The sequence below is a fragment of the Fukomys damarensis genome, unplaced genomic scaffold (genome assembly GCF_012274545.1).
Source record: "Fukomys damarensis isolate Sample0158 unplaced genomic scaffold, DMR_v1.0_HiC HiC_scaffold_28, whole genome shotgun sequence".
Classification (NCBI taxonomy): Eukaryota; Metazoa; Chordata; class Mammalia; order Rodentia; family Bathyergidae; genus Fukomys; species Fukomys damarensis.
The window spans coordinates 5,155,856-5,175,416 of NW_022900940.1; the positions used below are offsets into that span (position 1 = coordinate 5,155,856).

The following is a 19,561-nucleotide window of genomic DNA, read 5'->3' on the forward strand; positions in this document are numbered from 1 at the left end:
GGCTGTGAAAGTTAGCAGGGGACAGGAGTGGCAGGCATGTGACACCTCATCTCTGGACTGCCCAGTTCCCTTCTCTTCTTTAGCTGCCATCTATACACCAATCTGCACAACAGGTGGGAGGGAGGTATGTGGTCCTCAGCCAGCTCTAAGTGTTCAGGGTGAACCTGCAAGTTGCTGACTGGCTGCTGCCTTGGAGGGCAATGTTTCCAGGCTTACTGGGAACCAGGACTTTTTTTTTTTTAACACACCTTCCATTCTGTTGGTTCAAGATAACTTAATTCTCATCAATGCCCTCACATTCTAAGTAAATAAGTACCATCTGTTTTTTACAAATTATGTTTTACATAAGCATGTTTACACCTTTTGAGCTATTTACATCTCAAGTTCATAACAGGTGCTTGTATTTTAGAAGCTAGGTAATCCCATGTTTTGCATGTTTATCAAGGTAGCCTGTACTCAAAAACATGTTTACTATATTTTAAGAAGCACTATCAAATTTACATAAAATATGGTTCCAACAAGCATATACATATATACATATCCAACAAATTAGAAAAGGGAAAAAATTTATAAAATATTTTGCATAACACACTTGGTGACAGGTTTAAATAAGCACGAACACAAAATACAACAACTGGAAAGTTTTTGTCACGGGTTCATAAACCAAATTTGGTCGCTCATCTGTTTTGTTCAGACCCTGGTTTTTACTATTTAAATGGTTGGAAAAAGTAAAAAGAAGAATATTTCATGACATGTAAAAATTATATGAAATTCATGAAAATACTTCATGACATGTAAAAATTACATGAAATTTCAGCACCCACGTACAGGGTTTTAATAGAATACCATCACACTCATTCATTTACACATTGTCTATGACTGCTTTTGTGCCACAAACCAGTATTTCCAACAGAGACTATATGTTTCTCAAAGCTTGAAAATTTTCTTATATTCGGAGATCTTAAAAAAAATCCACTGGGCATTTTTTACGTGTGTGTGTTTGTGTGTGTGTGTGTGCACGCGCTAACACAGGCTAGGGATTGAACCCAAGGTTCCATGAGCTGTAGCACTGAGGTACACTCAGCTCTGGGCAAAATTGTACATAAACTTATCTATCCCTCAATCAGTTCCCTAAAATAACTTTAGAGTTTCAGTAAGAAGCAAGAGAGTTATGAATTAGCTGTTCTTAAAGCTCAAATTCAATTTTATGTTTCTGAAAAGGAACTAGGACATGAAAACAAAATACATCCATGAATTCTTTTATCTGAAACCATCGAAAACTTGTTGCCCACTCTGCTTATATGTGTTTCCCCACCAGTAATTTACAGCAGTGCACCTCTGTGTGAGCCCCTGGGCACCCTCAGAAAAAAGGTGGTATGCACCTTTCCGGCCAGTTAGCAGTTGGTTATTTCCTGTCTGTCCTGGGAAACTGTCCTTTTCCAGCTTTAAAGGCTGGTCTGAGTCAGCCACCCTTCTAATTTCTCTTCTGGTCTCTCCTCAACCCTCAAGATCAAACCTGTTTTTCAGATAATTTCATGGGCTAATCAGCAGTCACTGTGCATATGGGGGTGGAAGGAAAAGCTAGTAAAAACTAAAATAGAGCAGCATGGGAAACTTAACAGGGAACAAGTCACATTCTTACCTTCACTTTTCATCCTTTTCATATAGTCTGAGTCTTCCCAGAGAACTTTTATACCCTAACAAACCCATTACACCTTGATACAACCCCACCAACCAATACCATCTTTTTTTTTTTTTTTTTTTTTTTTTAAAAAAACATGTTCTCACTATGTAGTTAAGACTGACCTGGAACTCACTGTGTAGCCCAAGCTGGTCTTGAACTCATAGAGATCCTCCTGCCTCAGCCTCTTTCTTGAGTGCTGGCATTATAGGCATGCGCCACCACGCCTGGCTACTAATACCATCTTACCAAAAGCACTCGTCAATGACTGTGTTTGGATAAGCACTCAGTAAAAGACCTGGTATGAAGGGTGAAGGGGGAGCTTCATCATTTGCTTAGTTTAGACACAGTCACCATACCAGTGAGGGATGGAAAGAAGGCAAAGAAATATTAGTAACTCACAGGACTGGATGTGTTCACACAAAATCAGTAACCTCCCAAAGCAGCCGGTTCTCTACATTGAGTTTTTTTTAAAAATTCTGATATTTTATAAAAGGAGACCTTGGTTCTTCACAGGACAATGGAAAAGTGTGCGGATCACATGGAGAGATTTTAGTGATTACGAAAATATTATATATGCAAGAAAAGACAGTAGTGTTAATGACTGTATAAATATTAGATGAACAGGTTAAAGAAAGCAATACAACAAATCATGAGGCATGTTATTGGTGTCCTACATAAAAAACTAAACACGCTCTCCAAAAATCTTACAGGAGTGAGGGCCTTTAAAATCCAGTGACGTTGTGTACACTGTAGTCTCAGCATTCAGGGAGGCTGAGACAGAAGGATCCCAAGTTGGAGCCCAGCCCTACCAACTTAGTGGGACTCTCTCTCTAATTAAATAAGTAAATAATAGGAGAAATGGGATTGGGGATACAGCACAGTGTGAAGGCCTTGAATTCAATCCCCAGAAAGAAAGAAAAAAAGTGTGTGGGGGTGAACCATCCTCTTGAAAGTGTCACTGTTCAGCTACTCTGTGATGCTGTGAACCGGAGTGACAGTTAATTCACTTAAGAACCCTCAGAAGTGGGCATGGAGCCAACTTGGTTCACCTGGGACACTGGGTTTGAAGGGATCTAGAAGAGAAAGGTTCTACTGCAGACGTCTCCGAATTCTGACAGCTGCAGCAAGTATCCTATGATTTCAAGGCAGGCTTAGCAGCTGATCTTTAGACAGGGCATTTACATGAATTCCCTGAAACATCCACTAGGGTTTGTAAGTAAGTCTGCAAGACAGCATCAAGGCAGATACGATGAAAAATTGGAGCCATATAACTCTATCCCTACAGCATTCCAATATTACGTGTTGGAGTTTAAATCAAAAGGGACAGGAAACTGAAAAACCAGGTGCCCTACCACCATCATTATTCCACCTGCAGAAGAAGATACGGCCACGGGTCACGGAAGTGTCGCACCCACGTGCACGCGGGGAGAGGCGAGGCCCTGCTAGTGCGTCCCCCAGGGCCTGCAACACCGTACCGTCTCACACCAACCTGTACCTCTTCTCTGGATCTTCTTTCAATGTTTCTACTGACACAATTCTATATTTTTGTTTTATTTCTTATAACTTTATATTAAGCTACATGTAGGGTGGTTGGCACTGTTAGGGCCCTTATGTCTTTCACTTTGACATTTTACAAATATCACTAAGACATCAGCATGGGTAGGTATGAGTTTTTAAATATCGGAAAATTATTAGAATATATTTTCGTAGGAAGAAAGCACAGGATGTATGTTTTCCCCTTTTTTCTTTAGGAGAAACGGTGTGAGGGAGAACAGAATTCTTGAACCATGTTCTTGTGCTGTGCCATGATCTGCCAGTGTTGGCACTTTTGAGTGCAAATAACCGCTGGTGATCCAACCACAGGGAAGTAGACACGGAGAGCAGAAAGCTCTGGACAGGAGTAGGCATTCTGCTACAAGCCACCCCCCAAAGGAAGCCTCAGGAGTAGAGGGGTCAGAAAACCCTATATTCGTTTGCAGTTATAACTAACCATTTTTATTTGGAAGATACACAAAGGATACACTCTGCCGAAGAATAAGAACTTTCATGAGACCAAAAAAAGGGAGGGGGATCTATGATCTTCTTGCAAAATCAGGTGAAATAAGTTTAATGGCTACCAAAAGTCAGGAAGTCTGTTTGATGTCCCTTCTGAGAAGGAGGTGCAAGCATGCTATATCCTCCTACTCCCATGAGCACCACCAGGCCCTGTAACCACCTCTCTGAGGCACTGGCCAGCTGCTCCTATGCCAGCCAGTGCCAGACGCTGAATCACCAGCCCAGGCTCAGGCACCTGAGTTGTCTTTGGAGAGATTCCATCCAAGCACTGCCCAAGCCCGAACCCGAGCCTGTGGAGCTCCTGGGAATTGACAAGATTACACCCTGTGGGCTACTACCATGGGCAGTACAAAAGCTGCAGGGAAGGGAAGCAGGATAAAAGTTTATTACAAAATGTCTAAAATGCTAAGTTGGGTGCTACATAAAGCTCTTGTTTCCTCTTGTTTAAGAATAGATTTTGTTGACAAATAAATACAGGAACAGATTGGCCCTGTCCTTCTCTAGGTTCCCAAGGCAGAAAATAAAGGGGTCAAATGTAAGGATAAATCAATCAAAAGTATCTTTTAACTCACTATGTTAACCCCGTTTTCTGCAATTGCTTTTTTTTTTTCAATTGCTTTTCGTGAGGTTGCAGCCCAGCCACTCTCAGGATGAAGAATGTAGATTCACACCTTTTTGTACCTTAGAAGACAACTTGCTGGCTTCGAAGGTTGTCGAAGGATCTGGCTAGAATTATGCTCAAAATAATGGAAGGTTTTCCATGAATTTACTAGAAACACAGAATCTAGTTCCTGCTCAAATAAATATGGTGCTGCATTCCTTTTCTTCTTGCCATGTAAGTCACACATACTCAGCATGCCCTAAGTGGTAATTAACACCTACAAATACTTTGCTTCACAAAATAGCTCCCTTCCCTTGCCGAAATTCTGAGCAAAACATCAAAGAATGAAGAGGATGAGGAGGCAACATTCCAGCAGAGAGAGAAGACAAAAGGCAAAACAACAACCACAACAAGAACAACAGCACAATTTAAAGAAGATAAAAAACAACAGCCCAAAGGAGAGTAACAATCAATTAAGTGGAATTATTCACATTTTGCCATAGTTTTTCAGAAAAGGGGAAACAAATCCTAATCTCCAATAATTTATAGTTTTTAAAGCAGTTATGGAGGACAGCAAAGATTACAACTGAACATTTAAGGGCCTCGGGTACAGCTCAGGGTTGGAGTACTTGCCTGCCATGTACAAGGCTCTGGGTTCAATCTCCAGCACTGAGGAAATAAAAACCAAAAATCTCCAGAATTTAAGAAACAGAAAGCATCTGGGAACATTGGGCAAGCACAGCCTAACAGCTTTCCTGCATCTAAGAGACTAAAATAAAAACAATGCACTGAATTGTTTACTATGTGCCAGGCACTGCACTAGTTACTTTCCACACACTATTTTATCGCACGCTGCCAGCATTTCTAAGGGAGGGAGGGAAAGTTTTATAATTCCTGATTTAAAGTGGAAACCCAGAGACTATGAGGTTCAGTGACATCTTCAAGGTCACGGGTCTGCTAAGTGTCCAGAACAACAACAACAAACAAACAAACCTCTGTCTCTGAGAACTTGATACTCCAATCGGACCAAGGTCACTGATTAGCACAAAGATGGCCATGGGCAATCTTGGCAAAAAGACTCGCAGTCCCATGGAGCCAACAACGCCAGAATGATAGTGGGTCCCTCTGCCTCTGGGATAAGGGTTAGGCCCTGCACACCTTCTTTACTCCTCTGAAAGGACTTGCTTGTTCCAAGCAGCTGTCCCCACTCCCACGGCGCTTAAAGCTACGGCCACTTCTGTGCTCCTATTCTCTGCCCACAGTTACAAGGCACCCTGCCCGCCTACAGTCTACCTGTCCCTGAAAATTCCACTCACAGTCTTGTCCCCGCAGGAAGGAATCCTTAACATCCCAGACCCAGGGGACTATACCTTTTTAGAACCCTGCAGCACCCTGGGCACACACTATGTGATGGTGAGTGTCCAGCAGGTGGACAGGAAGGAACACACCAGCCCTGCGACCTCTGCTTCGCTCTCCTGTACTAGGGCCACCTCTTCCCCCTGCTCCAGGGATACGGATGCTGTCACCACACCCCTAGATTCTCATGCCTCCCTCAGGCTCCACCCTGGCAAAGTTTACTACTCCTAGGTTCAGCTGAGCCAGAGGGATTTTTTTTTCCCCCAAAAGAATCATTCATTAAGCAAAAAATGGAAAGGCAGAGTCAAAGAAGTTCAGGATCATCCCCTCATGCACACCACAAAAATTCAGTGAAGGCCAGTGGAAGCTCACGCGTTTGGGCCCCTATGACTCATGTTCTACTTTCATCCAAGTTCAGTCTGTCTCTCTGAACCTACCTGGCCTGGCCTTCAGCTCCAGTAGGATTTCTAGTCCCTGCTTTAAATCCACTGTACAGTCTTACACTCTGTGATGATTACATAAATGTATACACACATATGTTGGTGATAATGGGAGGGGTAGTTAATAGTATTTTTATAACTGCTCTGGCCCCTAATCACTGAAGAAAAGGAACATGATTTTTAAATATGATTTTTAAAAGTTGCATTATTTGAATGTTTATTGCCAGACAGGTACTAAGCAGTGCAGACCTATTGTATCATTAATTTTTACCATTCTCCAAGGTACTTATTATACCCAGATAACATCTAAAGAAACACAGCCAGAGAGTTTAAACTGTAAAGATTATTTGATATATACATGCAAAGTCCTAGGTCAGTACCTTGTCTAAGACAAGTAGAGAATGAATACAACTATTACTATAATGCACAATGAATTGGCCCTTACAGAAGAGAATATGTTTTGTTAGTGGAAAGCACATACTTTCTTTCTCCCAGGGATCTTAGAATACAGCAGGAACGGCTGCCCAAGACTGCAAAGAGAAAGGCAGGGGGTGATGATGATTCTCATGGCAGTGCCACTGACCCAGAAGAAGAGAGAAGTGCTCACTGAAGGCCAGCTCTCCGTCTGGATCGGCTCTAATCGGCTTTATGTGAACAGAACCTTTGTAGGACACACCGAAGGTCACCAGCCTGGAACTATAAGACTGACACTAGTAAGAATCTGTTCCAACCCCATGTATACATGGAGTTGGAATTCTTCCCCTCATACAGAGCAAGAACTACTTGTTGGTCCTTACAGATGCTTAAAGAAAAACATGAGACAACTTTAGAATATATTCAACTTAATTATAGCCACACTCCAAGGTAACTTTGCAGTGAACTTTCAGAAAGATTTTTTTCCCTTATGGGGACTACAGAAAACAGCATAAGAGACAGATTTGCATTTGGTCAAGGAATTGAAGAGACTTTCTTAACGGGGATTAAAACTAAAACTGTGCTTACCATTGCACAGTTGCACTCACAGAGTTGGACTCAGAGAGTGACAGTGACCTTTGGAACTTCCAGTGACCACAGTTTAGCATAAGGTAGAACCTGAGTTTCCAAGCATGAAGAAATAATGATTCCTTGGGAATTTGGGGGAATTACTGACCCTGACAGAATCACAGCAGCCCTAAAAGACAGTCTGCTTTAAAAAACACAAACATATTTCTACAGAAGTAGCACATATGATGGTTAAAGTGCCCACCAATCACTGTGCCTAGATTTGAGGCCCACCTTTACCACCTGCTGGCTGTATGACCGAACTTAACCTCCCTATGCCTCTGTTTCTTCATTAATAAGAATGGAAAGAAGTAACAGCACCTACGCCATAACTGATACAGGAAAAGTATGTAAGGTAGGGCTTGACACTCAGTAATGTATTTCTTAAGTCATTTTAAATAGTGCTTTTTAAACAATTATTGATCAGGAAAGCAGTAAGTTGATGGCACAGAAAATATGCATACATAAACTAGGAAAATAGTAAAAAAAAAAAAAATGTAAAATAATTCCATCAACTCCATATGATGGCTTGCTTCAGACTATTTTTTTCTCAAGTTAAACTAGAATTATCATTTGTGGTCTTCTGAAAATTACTTTTTAAAATTAAAAACACATTTCGACTAGAGATTTTTTTCAAATCTAATTTGTACATTCAGGTTGCAAAAAAGAAACAGCATTAAGAACCGAACACCACAGCCCTGCACTAGGACGGTCTGGGAAAGTTTTCAACAGACGCCTCACAATAGCAAGTGGGGAGCTTGACACCCAGTTTAGGGTACATGGGAAAGATAGGAAAATAAAAAAAAAAAAAAATGTAAAATAATTCCATCAACTCCATATGATGGCTTGCTTCAGACTATTTTTTTCTCAAGTTAAACTAGAATTATCATTTGTGGTCTTCTGAAAATTACTTTTTAAAATTAAAAACACATTTCGACTAGAGATTTTTTTCAAATCTAATTTGTACATTCAGGTTGCAAAAAAGAAACAGCATTAAGAACCGAACACCACAGCCCTGCACTAGGACGGTCTGGGAAAGTTTTCAACAGACGCCTCACAATAGCAAGTGGGGAGCTTGACACCCAGTTTAGGGTACATGGGAAAGGAGCCTGAGGCTCACAGGGTCTGCAGAGGCACACAGTAACACCCAAGTTTGGACACGACTCAGTTCTCTCCCCCTCAGAGCTTGCAACCAGACAACAACTTCTGATCAACTCGCATAGCCAGCAAGCAGTATCTATTTCTTTTGCAAAGAACACACCAACTCGATTTTTGTGGAAGTTAAATCGCTAATATCATATCGAGTTAAAGTGAAACAAAACAAAAATTAAAATTTTCAGCCCAGGATGTACTTAAAAAAAAATACTCTAACTCTGACCCTTAAATCAATTAAAACTAAGCATAGTTTTCACCACTCTCTCCCTGCCACCAGCGTCAACACCACCCACCAGCTGTATTTCTAGTCCAGTGTCTTTATGGTAGGGCACTTTCTCATGAGACTTTAGGCAGTCAGGGCTGATGGTGTCACAGGAAAAACACTTCCCATGGCAACTAGATCACCCTTCCTCCAGGTCTGGCTGGAGCATTAAATGTAGACACACTCCGAAACTGTAAACTGTTTTAACAGCGGAGCGCTTTCCCACCTCAAAAGTGGGATAATCTTCACAGCCTACCTATGTCCCAAGGGCGTTCTGAGCACTAAAGATTGAACATTAGTCAGGTACTTTGATTTCTACAGACAAAGGGCTCTGTATAAGTACAAAGTATGATGTTCTAACACAAGTGCCTTTCTGGAGTCACCCGCAATGACAAGACAGAATGCGGGGCGCAGGGGGACTCCTTCCACCACAGTCCTCTCACCAGCAAAGCCACCCCCATGAGACTGCAGGACAAGCCTCGTAGGACCCATGTGATATCAGCCCCGCTCACTGTTCCCTTATATAGTCAATGAAGAGGGAATCCCTCTGTGTGCATATTTCCAATTCACATTCCAAAACAGTATAGGCAGCAAAATAGATTTTCAGCGGTGATTTACAGGCCTCAGTACGCCTGGTCCAGGCACTGTGCTAGGATCAGGATGCAGACGGACGAGAAAGGAAGCACTACAGAAGATCATGCCCCAGATTTTAAAATGAGAACATTTACGTCAGTGAATGCCCAGAAAAAACAAAACAAAACAAAAACAAAACATACCCCATGGAGTCATGCAAAGCCCACCTAAGAATTAACAAAAATACAGTACAAAAGATAAACTTCAGTTTGGTAATTGTAAACCTTACACTGAAAATAGATTCAGCTTCAGAAAGACTTGTGTTGAGATAAGGACAACCTGAAGATCATGAAATAATTACATATTAATAAAGACTAAAAGGTGTTTTTGAGGGACACAGAAATATAAGCAGACTCTGATTTATAACCACTGCCTGACACCTTTGGACAGGAGCAAAACATCGGCCTGTGTTAAATTATGTTGTGCACTGCATGCAGGCTCTGGTGTATTTTCCTGTAGCTGAGCTGATCATTGTTAGATCTGAAAACAAAAGATAGCCTTTAACAAAATTAAAGCGCTACTGATTGTCCAACACTGTCACTATGAAAGCCTGCTCACATACACCAAAATAAAGTTGCACTTCGGAGGCAGACACAGCTAAGCGAATTGTTTAGAAATGCCAAACTACTGAACTACTACTACTAATCCTGGGAAATCCTGTTCCATAACACCATACACTGGGATAGATTAATTCTCAGGGAAAAACAAAAACAAACAAACAAAAAAACCTTGGCAAATTCTCAGAAGGAAAAAGCTCCTGAGCGCTAAGGGTTAACATACTTGCCTAAAAAAAGAAGAAAGACTTTTATAATTTCCTCTTATCATACAACAATACATTTATTATTTTCTATATATCTGTTAAAGGGCATGGCTTTCTGAGTGGAAAACAAAACAGACCTTGGTCACATGTTTATTTGCTTCAGCTACTCCCTTCCCCTTCTGATAAATAATCAAACATGCCATCCAGAAAAAACAAAACCAGCGAGCTGGGAAATTTGATGGTCATGAAATAGACTGAGATACCAAGAAAAGCAGCCCACTGTTCCCACACTGAGCTTTCGGCCCCCACACCTACACTAACATCTGAGTAAATACCCCCAGTCACTCTTTCCATTTTCCCTGCAATTACTCCTACTGTTAAACAAATTGTCCTTAAGGCAGTCACAAACATCATTTTTTTTTTCTTGCAAAGCAGAACAACTTTGGAACATTAAAAAACCATCATAGCCATAGCAATACAGACACACATAAACTTATTTATTTTCTTTTTGTTAATGTCTTCCATTATAGAACTGGGCATCTACAGGGCATATTTCTTCCTCTGTTCTAATATATGTATTTTATACACTCAAATTTAAGGATATTTAGGCTGAGGACTGACAAACAAGGCTCAGACTACTAACAATTTTCCTGAGATCAAAAGAGCCAATTTTCCATTTCCTGTCCATTCCTTGACTAGTTAAAAAAAAAATTAGCACCTGGCTTACCAGTTACCCTCAAGCTGGAGGTCAGCGTGGAGAGGGGTACAGAGGGAGGAAAAGAGAGGCCAGAGGGATGACTACAGGCAGTAAAAAGATAGAACCTTTTAAAAAAGTGCCACAGCATGTGTTTAAAAGTCATTTCAACAGGACGACTAAGAGGGCAGTTCTCTTGCAGCCCAAGACCCAGGGCTTTCCCAGCCATACTAATTACGCACGATGAAAATTGTAAAAAGAGCTTTGCAACATCAAAGTTAAAGCCATCTTGGCAAAGTGAGGCAGGCTTTTCTGTTCCCTTTTACAGCAGGGCACTCTGTTTAAACAATAGTAATATGACTAAGATAATGACCGTGCGTGTTTCAGCAGTCTGACTTTTATTGGCATGAAATTGGTACAAATATTATCAAGACCGATTCACAAACGGTGACAGTGTCACCGTGCAGTATCAGAGGACGATTCTGTCGAGGCAGAATTATACAGGCACCATCCTCGGGTTCTCTGACTACCCGTGATAACAGGAAGAGAAAGAAGGCAACACAAAACAATGTCACGATACGCAGAGGGAAGGTTCTCATCTGTGTTCTGCCTATAAAACTCTCCTGACAACACAAGGCTGCTACTTAGCTGATTATATCCAAAGGCACACTGGAAAGCAAGAGCGAATTAACAAGGAGTTAGTAGGAGCCAGTCCTCTCCTCTCAGATCTCTAAAACAACAAAAGCTCTGATGGAGAGAGGAGGGAGAGGAAGCGGATAAGCAGTAAACAAGTTAGAGCATCTTATTTTGCCCTTCACAGAATGTCTGCTCAAGCACCAACCCCGAGTTTAAAAGTTTAACCCCATGAAAATGTTCCTTTTTCTCTGGACACTTACAGAGAAAATGAAGAGTTTGATGGAGTGAGCTTGTTGTACTGTCTGCCTTTGGGTTTCCGTCTTCTTGCTGTAGATGGGTTCTGGCTGTTTCTGTGAAGCGGGGGTTGCCGAGTGGTAAAAAAGATGTTTGAATAAACAGGAAGTGCTGAGCGGCTGAAGCACACTCGAGGAGAAAACACACTGGAACATTGCCCTTTTCGACAAGCTCACAGAGGTTTGCCTCCACAGTAGCTGGCTGGGCTCTCACTAAATGACAAAGAAACCACAAGAATTCCTCAAGTAATTCTTCACTTTCAAAGTTGAAAGATCAGTTGGAGCTTGCAGGTAATTTTCAAAGTTGCATTTAGCACTTAAAAGAAATCTGTTAATGCGACACGTATCTAAATCACCACAGGTCTGCAAGCAGCATCACAGCAAAGTGTGCCCGGGCTAGACCAAGCCCTCGCCAAAGAGCCCATGCTCGCAGGCACACACACACCAGCACGGTTTCGGGAAACCTGCTCTTGAGATATTTTTGTGGTGACATTTACATAGGCAGGATGCTTTTTTTAAAAAAAGAAAGAAAGAGAGAAAACTCAGATTTTGCAGATTTGCGAGGATTTTGTCACATGTATTTTTGAAGAACACATCATCCGCATTCCAGGGATGTGCCCTCGATCTTGCTTTTGTTGCTTTTCCCTTACATTTTTCCTTCCCAGCAATCAGCCAAACTACCTGTTTATCTCAAGACGCCTAGCTTGTCTACTTGAACACTTCTTAACCCATCCCCAACTAATTATCAAAGTCCTGTCTTCTGTCATCCAAGTAACTTGACAGGTACAGTAAAAGAAGAGTAAACTGAACGCACAGCAAGCCGGCTTGCAAAGCACGATGAAGAGTTGAACAGCCATATTCTATTTTAAAAAAAGAGGAAGAAAAGTATCCCCCCTGAAAACGTATTGCTGTTGTGGCAGTGTTCTGCCAAGGAAGCGACTGACTTGTTATTGAGCATGGAATGCTGGACCGTCTGTCACGCAGGTGCTAATACTCGGCTAAAATAAGTCATTGGGAGCTGTCAGTGGGATGTTTACATAGGCCCCAATCTTTTCTTCATAGAAGGAAATTTTTTACTGGAATTCATCTTCTTTTGATCTCACATTCAAAGCAATGGCAGCATGATAGACATTCAAGTCTGAAAGCAAATCCAGACGCTGAAGATAAACCGCCAGAATATGACAGGCAGAAGCATCTAAAGCTTATAAAAATGAAGAGAACAGCATGTCGCCTGAGTATTACAATAGCAGAAATCAAGAGACATATTAGGTGGAACTGATCAGCCACAAAAACAGTTCAAAAGGCAGATCATAGACACAGAGGACGAGGCTGAGGGAAAAAAAAATGGGAAGGATCTGTTTTACCGCCTCACCTCCCTTCGGAGCCTCACTGAGCCTCTATGCCTGCCACTCCACTTCCGGCAGGGGTGGAGTATCCAATGCAAATGTTCCTCTCTAACTCAGCTGATCCAGTTAGGGATGAGCAAATGATTTCCTATAATCCCTTTCAAGGGGCAGGGGGGGAAAGGTAGTGGATACCGGCTCCATGTGCCACATGCTGCCTTTTACTGGCATGCCCTGCTCTGCTCTGTAAGACAGCATCAGAAGGCACACGGTCTGGGCACACGGGCAGGAAAGGGGGAAGCCAGGAGGAGCGCCTCTCGGCAGCAGAGCTCAGAGTATTTCCAGACAGGGCTGGAGAGCACTAAACAGCCCAGCTCCCCAGAAAGGGCGAGAGACTGAACACAAATGCTCTGGTCGCCAACGGACAGACAGATTTAGATTTGTTGACTGCCACAGATATATGTCATGGCTGTACACCTAAGCTGCTCTGAAGCCAACGAGGGCAGCTCCCTAAAGAAACCGTGGCAAGAACTTTCTGAGAAGCATGCAATTTTGTCTTAAATAGAGCCTCTTATTTTAAGTCAAGTCAATGCATATAATGAAAAAGTAATTCTCGGGACAATTTTGCACTTAGAGCTGTTTGTTAACAAACACAGAATGTGAACAGGCAGCATCAGGTTAAAGAGCTCGAGAATTCCACATTACAATTTAGCCTGCGGTCATTCCTGATTGTGAACACCCTCTGGGACTGCAAAGTGAGATCTTTTTTGCAGTGTACAGAGATTTTTAAAATTAGCGCTTCCCCTTTCCCCCTTTTTTGCATGCTAAAACAACAGTAAAATATGGATTTAAAATGTGCATCTCAATTTTAAAAGCTGTAATCAGTTTAGGGTTTGCCTTGTGCAAACAAAATTCCTAAGTAACTAAGTTACAATGTTAAAAAAATACCAAACAAACAAAAAAACAAACACCGTACTAGATTCTGGGCCATGTTTTTTAAAAGTCACCTTCTGTCCCGCCTATACAGCAATGTGATGTGCTACAGTTGATGATTCCGCTTAAACTGTACTAGTTCAATCTGTTAAATCACCACAATTCTCTAAAAAAAGCTATAGTTGCTTTCAACACTTACTCCCCAAATCTCCCAACTTCAATATTCCATATCCCATTACTGTAATTGTTACATTTACCCCAAACAGGGAGGTTTACCGTAAAAGCAAAATGCAAATTCTCTTGTATATTTTAAAACATATTCTTCCTCTACAGAGAATGCTGCCACCACCACCATGATGCAAGGAGCAGCAACACTCCATTTCTCAAGGCACTAAAAATCCTTTTTAAAAAAACCTGCCACATATAAAGGCCCTCATTAGTGTAATTAAAGGACTGTTGAGTTTTTCTGATACAAACAACTTTTGATATGTCATTTTAAAAATCTCATAATAACATCATGAAAGAGCCTCCATTTTTAAAGGAGAAAAATGTCTGCTCAGAATAGTAGCCATGCTCTGGGCCCCTTCCTCTCTCTCCCTTGCAGACTTCTGTTGGACTTGAATTGTCACCATAGACCTTAAGTCCTTGAATGTGAAATGGCTTCACGCTAATTGCTCTAATTGCTTGAAGATGTGCAGGCAGGTGAAACCTGATCCCTGTGGCCATTGTAGAGACCAAGAACAACAGTGGAATGTTTACACAGTGGTTTGATTTTAATAGACAGAAGGGCTGAGTTTAAGACAGCAAAAACATAGCTAATAGGTGACCTCTTAATGTAGTCCTCCTTAAAAAAAAAAGGACACAACAAAAACAATTTCATGTTCTAAAAGGCAGTGTCCTAAATACCAAGGTTATTTGTTTGACTCTTGGATTGAGTACACATTATACTGCACCTGACATTTACACCCAAAACTCCGCTCCAATATGTTTTTTTTTTTTTCCGACTTTAAAACAAAAAAAGCACTTTATATGTCAGTCACCTTAAAAACAGATTATGACTCCATGGTATTTCTAAGTAAGTGCATTCATTTAAATTTTAAATTGAACGTTTTTCACAAGTGTGATACTCCTTGTTCCTTTAAAGGGACAGGCTGGTGTGGTCCTCACCCTGAGTTTCAGAATTCCTGACTCTTGTACAGTCCTTGATGACAATCAAAGAGGAATCCAGATCCTCCAGTGTTGGGAGTTTAAACAAATACGTATCCTTTCTCTGTTTTTATCCTTTGCTGTCCTGTGGGACTGTTATCTGTTTCTCACTTGGTGGGGCTACAGTGTCCTTGAGAGGGGCTGAAACAGTTATTCAAGGACAGTGGCCGCTGGCCCTGGATATTTTAATGAGTAAGGACACACAGAAGTCTGATGGTAGATCTCTATGACTCCCTTTAATGTGGCCAGTTCTGGACAGGAAACAGAAGACAGTGAGGTCAATTTAAAAACTTACAAGGCCTGATCTACAAAAGAAAGCCCACAACGGTTAGGTGAGGGAAGGTGTAGAAAGATGTTGACAGATGCATTTAAAATAAACACATACATTATATCTTATTTATATATGCACATTGACACATGCAGTTAAAATATACTCATTTATGTTGTCATATATGTATTTATGTGGGCTGTATATGTATGAATATTTTAAATATGTATAGCCAAGGAAATACTACTACAGAAGAGAAAACTACCCCTGAAACAATGAAATGACTTTAAAGTTAAACTGAGCAAATTAAGGCAGCAGATACACCTTGGAATTGAGACCAGAAGATGAGGTACTACTCCACACAGCAGGGAGCATTCTCTTAGCTGCTGCTCTCCTGAGTTAGGTTGAATATTAACTTCTGGAGATAACATAATACAAATTGCAGGAAGGAAGTGAGAAAAAGTCCTTTTAAAGCTATAAAAGTTTTAAGTATATAAACCTAAGTAATAAATGGAGGAGCTTCTTTGCCTGAACTATTTGTCCCAAAACACTGAGGAACAAAATAATCAAACAAAAAAATACCTGCACAGTATATACTCTCAAATCACAGCCCCCTCTTACCCATTCACAGACCTTTGTTCCTTTTCTTAAAGGCTACGATCTCCGATTAAGAAGTAATTCCCTTCCTCTGAAAAAGGAGGGGGACAAGTCTCCATTTAAAGATTAAGTATAAACTAGTCCAAGCCAGTAAGAGGAACACAGAGGGAAAAAGTAAACAGGCCCCCACCCCCTACCCCTAAAATAGTTTCCCTTTGAAAGCTCTCAGCAGCGAGTGCCTGGTACCAAGGGCTGCCCTGCTTGCTGGAGGGGTCAGCAGAGCTATGCTAAGCTGACAGGTTCAGTTTACAGCAGGCCAGAACTTTGTTTGGATATACTGGCCTTGCTCACCACTAGCTTAACAACAGATGGCTAGAAAACTTTCATTATGTTGCACAGGACTGAACTGCAAACAATCCAGAAAACTGTGAAAAGTTTAACTCCCTCTCAACCAATATGCCAAACCCGGGCCAACCCAAAGCCAGGGAGGGGACCAGCTGTGGGAGAAGAGGACCTGCAGCAGTGATGGTTAAAGCAGAACTGCCCTTGTCAAATTCAAGTCAAGGCACCATTCCAGATTCCAAAGCAGCAGCGGCCCGCCCAGGGCTTTATTTTAACTGTTCAGAGGCCAGCCCTTATAAGGAGTTGTATGGACTGTGCCTTCTTTACTTTCCCAAAATGTACTGACAGATTTTCCCTCCCTTTGTACAAGAAAATCTTCCTCCAGACAATTCCCAATTCCCAAGCTTCCTCTCTGCTGCTCCTCTGCCAGGAAGTTGAGAGGATTCCACCAAATAGTCTCACCCTAGCGCCTAGCTTTAAATATGACTTACTCAAATCTGTATATAATTTAAATATTCATTAAACTGATTCAATCCCATGAATCCTAATATCTCCTAATGCTCCGAGACAGGTTATAAATGCACCTTCAAAGGTTTAATTCAATTGGCAATCTGAGAGGTCTTATCACTGGAAATGTGTTATTTTCATATTATTCAAGAAAGGAACAAATGTGTTTTCCACAAATGTATTTTAGAAACTACCCTTTCCTGTTATTGAAAGAAAATTGTGTTTATTACTCCTTTAGCATAGTGTAAACTCATAAACGTCAACAGAGAGTACAAGGAAAACTGTCAACTAAATATTGTTTCCTTCATGAGCTGTTCTTCCAAGTCAATTACGCCTTTCAACTTCTGGGGCATTGTATGATAAACTGGCAGTAAAAATCATTCACATTAATATACCATGGTGCCTTGCCTGCAAAAGGTAATTAAAGAAGTAAATGACTCATAAGAATAGACATATTAGCTGCAAAATGAAAGGCAACTGAGCTGCCACATAAAAATATGTACCATTAAGATACTGCATTTTCATATTCCTGTAATCAGCTTCAGTAGACTAATGCTTATTTAATCCAGCTCTCTGCTAAGTCCATCAACAACTGTTTTTTGCTGTTTTCTCCTTGACTGAACATTATGAGAGCAGGTCTGGAATAAATACTGCAGTGAGATTTTTGCATACTCAATCGACGAACAGGTTTTTACATTTTAAAATCCATTTTTCTTCCTCTGAGAAATACAACATTTTTTTAAAAAAAGATGACTGTTAGAAAAAATATACATAGCTAGCTCGACATGTCTTCTTTAATAAGGCAGGACATCTCCGGGAAGTACTATCTGTTTCCATATTCGCCGTGTCTGACCTGTACACCACTATCAGCGTGAGGGTGTCATGCCTCCACTTGCCAGATCTCGGCTTCCTTTATGAAACACTCCCTTTTGTTAATAATGTCTTCCATTAGCATTAGCAGGATGAGGGCAATTTATCCTTTGGCAGGGATGGAATGAGAAGGCCAGAAAGGAGGGAGGTGGTGAGTATGGCCACAGGAGAGGATCTCAGACTGGCCTCGTGGCCCTGTGTCTTTAGCTACCTGAGGGATAAACCCTGCTCAGAGAGAGGCAAATTGATGCTCAAATTAACTATCTACGTCCCAGTCCCTGGCCTTCACACTGACGTTTTGTTCTATTCTTCATATCCCTTTATTTCCACGCTCCCTTGCCAGCCCAGCCAAGTCACAGGAAAATATTATCCACACAAGACAGTCTTAAGAGATTTTTTTCACTCAAGTTGCTCACAGCGTTGCTTGTGGAACCTTGATCTTAAACACTGAGACGGGCTTACCAGGCACACTGGATGTCTAGAAATACTAGAAGCATGAAGTTTCCTGGAGGCTGAAGAAAATGCCTGTTCCTGTTGTGGAAACTGGGGTTGTCTGTTGGTAACTAATGCTGTCGAAGCCTTTGCCAATCCAGTTCGGGAGTTTTAGCTTTCAAAACTGCTACAGTTCCTCCCCTACCCAATGCTAACAGTAAAACGGCCTATAAAACATTGGGATATCAGTCTTCAGGTCTGCCAACAATTCACCCACTCAATGACCTCTACATGCTTCTAGATGGTGTCTACTACCATTAAAAAAATCCAAAGGAGATTTGCAACGTTTTTTTCCTGAAAGATCATGAACTTTCAACAGAGGTGATGTTCTAGATTTCTCTACAAGTTGTCCCTTCATCTGACCCTCCTCCTAGAAGTATAGAAAGTCCTCTGGTTTCAACATTGATGAGCAGCCAGCCAGGTCCTCAAGGACAGTTTAGGACACCAAGATGGCCCTACAATGACCCTCTGTGATTTATCTGCCTTTTCACATCCTCCAAACCGCCACACATAGCTGCCTAGATTTAGGCTGATCTCACCTTGTCATGTATTGTTGCCTCAACGTTCCAGCAGACACCATTTGGAACCACAATTAATGAGCATAGTCCTTTTTCTAATTAAGGAACAAAGGTTTCTGTGAGCACAGCATTGTGATGCTGTCTGAAGGACACATGTGGAGAGATGTGCGTGCCTCCAACTGCCTTAAAATGGGATTTTTAATATTTGTGAACATAATGGGGTTGAGAAATAAGAGCATTTCCAGCCTCTTTTACAAATAAGCCTTTACAAAATATTGTTAGCTGTTAATAACACATCATTATCAAAAATGGAAAATTACGAATATGACACACGTAACCTTTGTATTCACACGAATTAACCTATATGTATGAACACAATGATACACGAATTAGTTTCTTAAAATACATTTAAAAAAATAAAAGGACATCATCTGAAAATGCAAGGCAGGAAGGCAGCTCCTCTGAGCCTGATATTCTTCAGACCTTCACAGATTAGGATTCAAACCTGTAATTAAGAAAGATAACCCCAGTTTTTATAGTAATTAGGGGCTATGGGAAATGGGATACTATCTCTCCAAAGTGTTACCAATATACCACACTTCTAAATAACTTGTGAGGCTTGGAAAGTATACTCGCGACCAAGGGCAAAGCCGCTGCACAGTAAGGGAACAGTAAATGACAGACTGGCGTTCAAGTCCATTAGCTGCTATGTGATAGGAGCACATTCACTAGCATGCGACCTGTGAAAAATCCGAGAATCTTTAAATCTCTGAATTGGATTACTGCATTAATTCTTAAGAACTGCAATCCTTCAACCAAGTCAAATTACCCTCATTAACGGTGGAAAAACTGCCTCTGCAATAAGTTAAAAAAAA

At 41.1% G+C, this 19,561-nt stretch overlaps 1 protein-coding gene across 9 annotated transcripts in view; it reads right to left on the bottom strand.

Moving 5' to 3' along the window:
- The window catches only part of Foxp1 (forkhead box P1), a 487,831-nt gene that overhangs the window by 150,149 nt on the left and 318,121 nt on the right, over positions 1-19,561 (bottom strand). For 2 of the 9 annotated variants that reach the window (XM_010636131.3, XM_010636137.3), the window contains exon 1: positions 11,578-11,863. The exons of 6 other annotated variants lie outside the window; for them this stretch is intronic. In XM_010636131.3, the coding sequence (XP_010634433.1) occupies positions 11,578-11,766 (189 nt within the window). In that variant the 5' untranslated portion in view covers positions 11,767-11,863. Of the gene's footprint in view, positions 1-11,577; positions 11,864-19,561 lie in introns of those variants that run through there. One more of the 9 variants, XM_010636123.3, reaches the window with a different exon arrangement.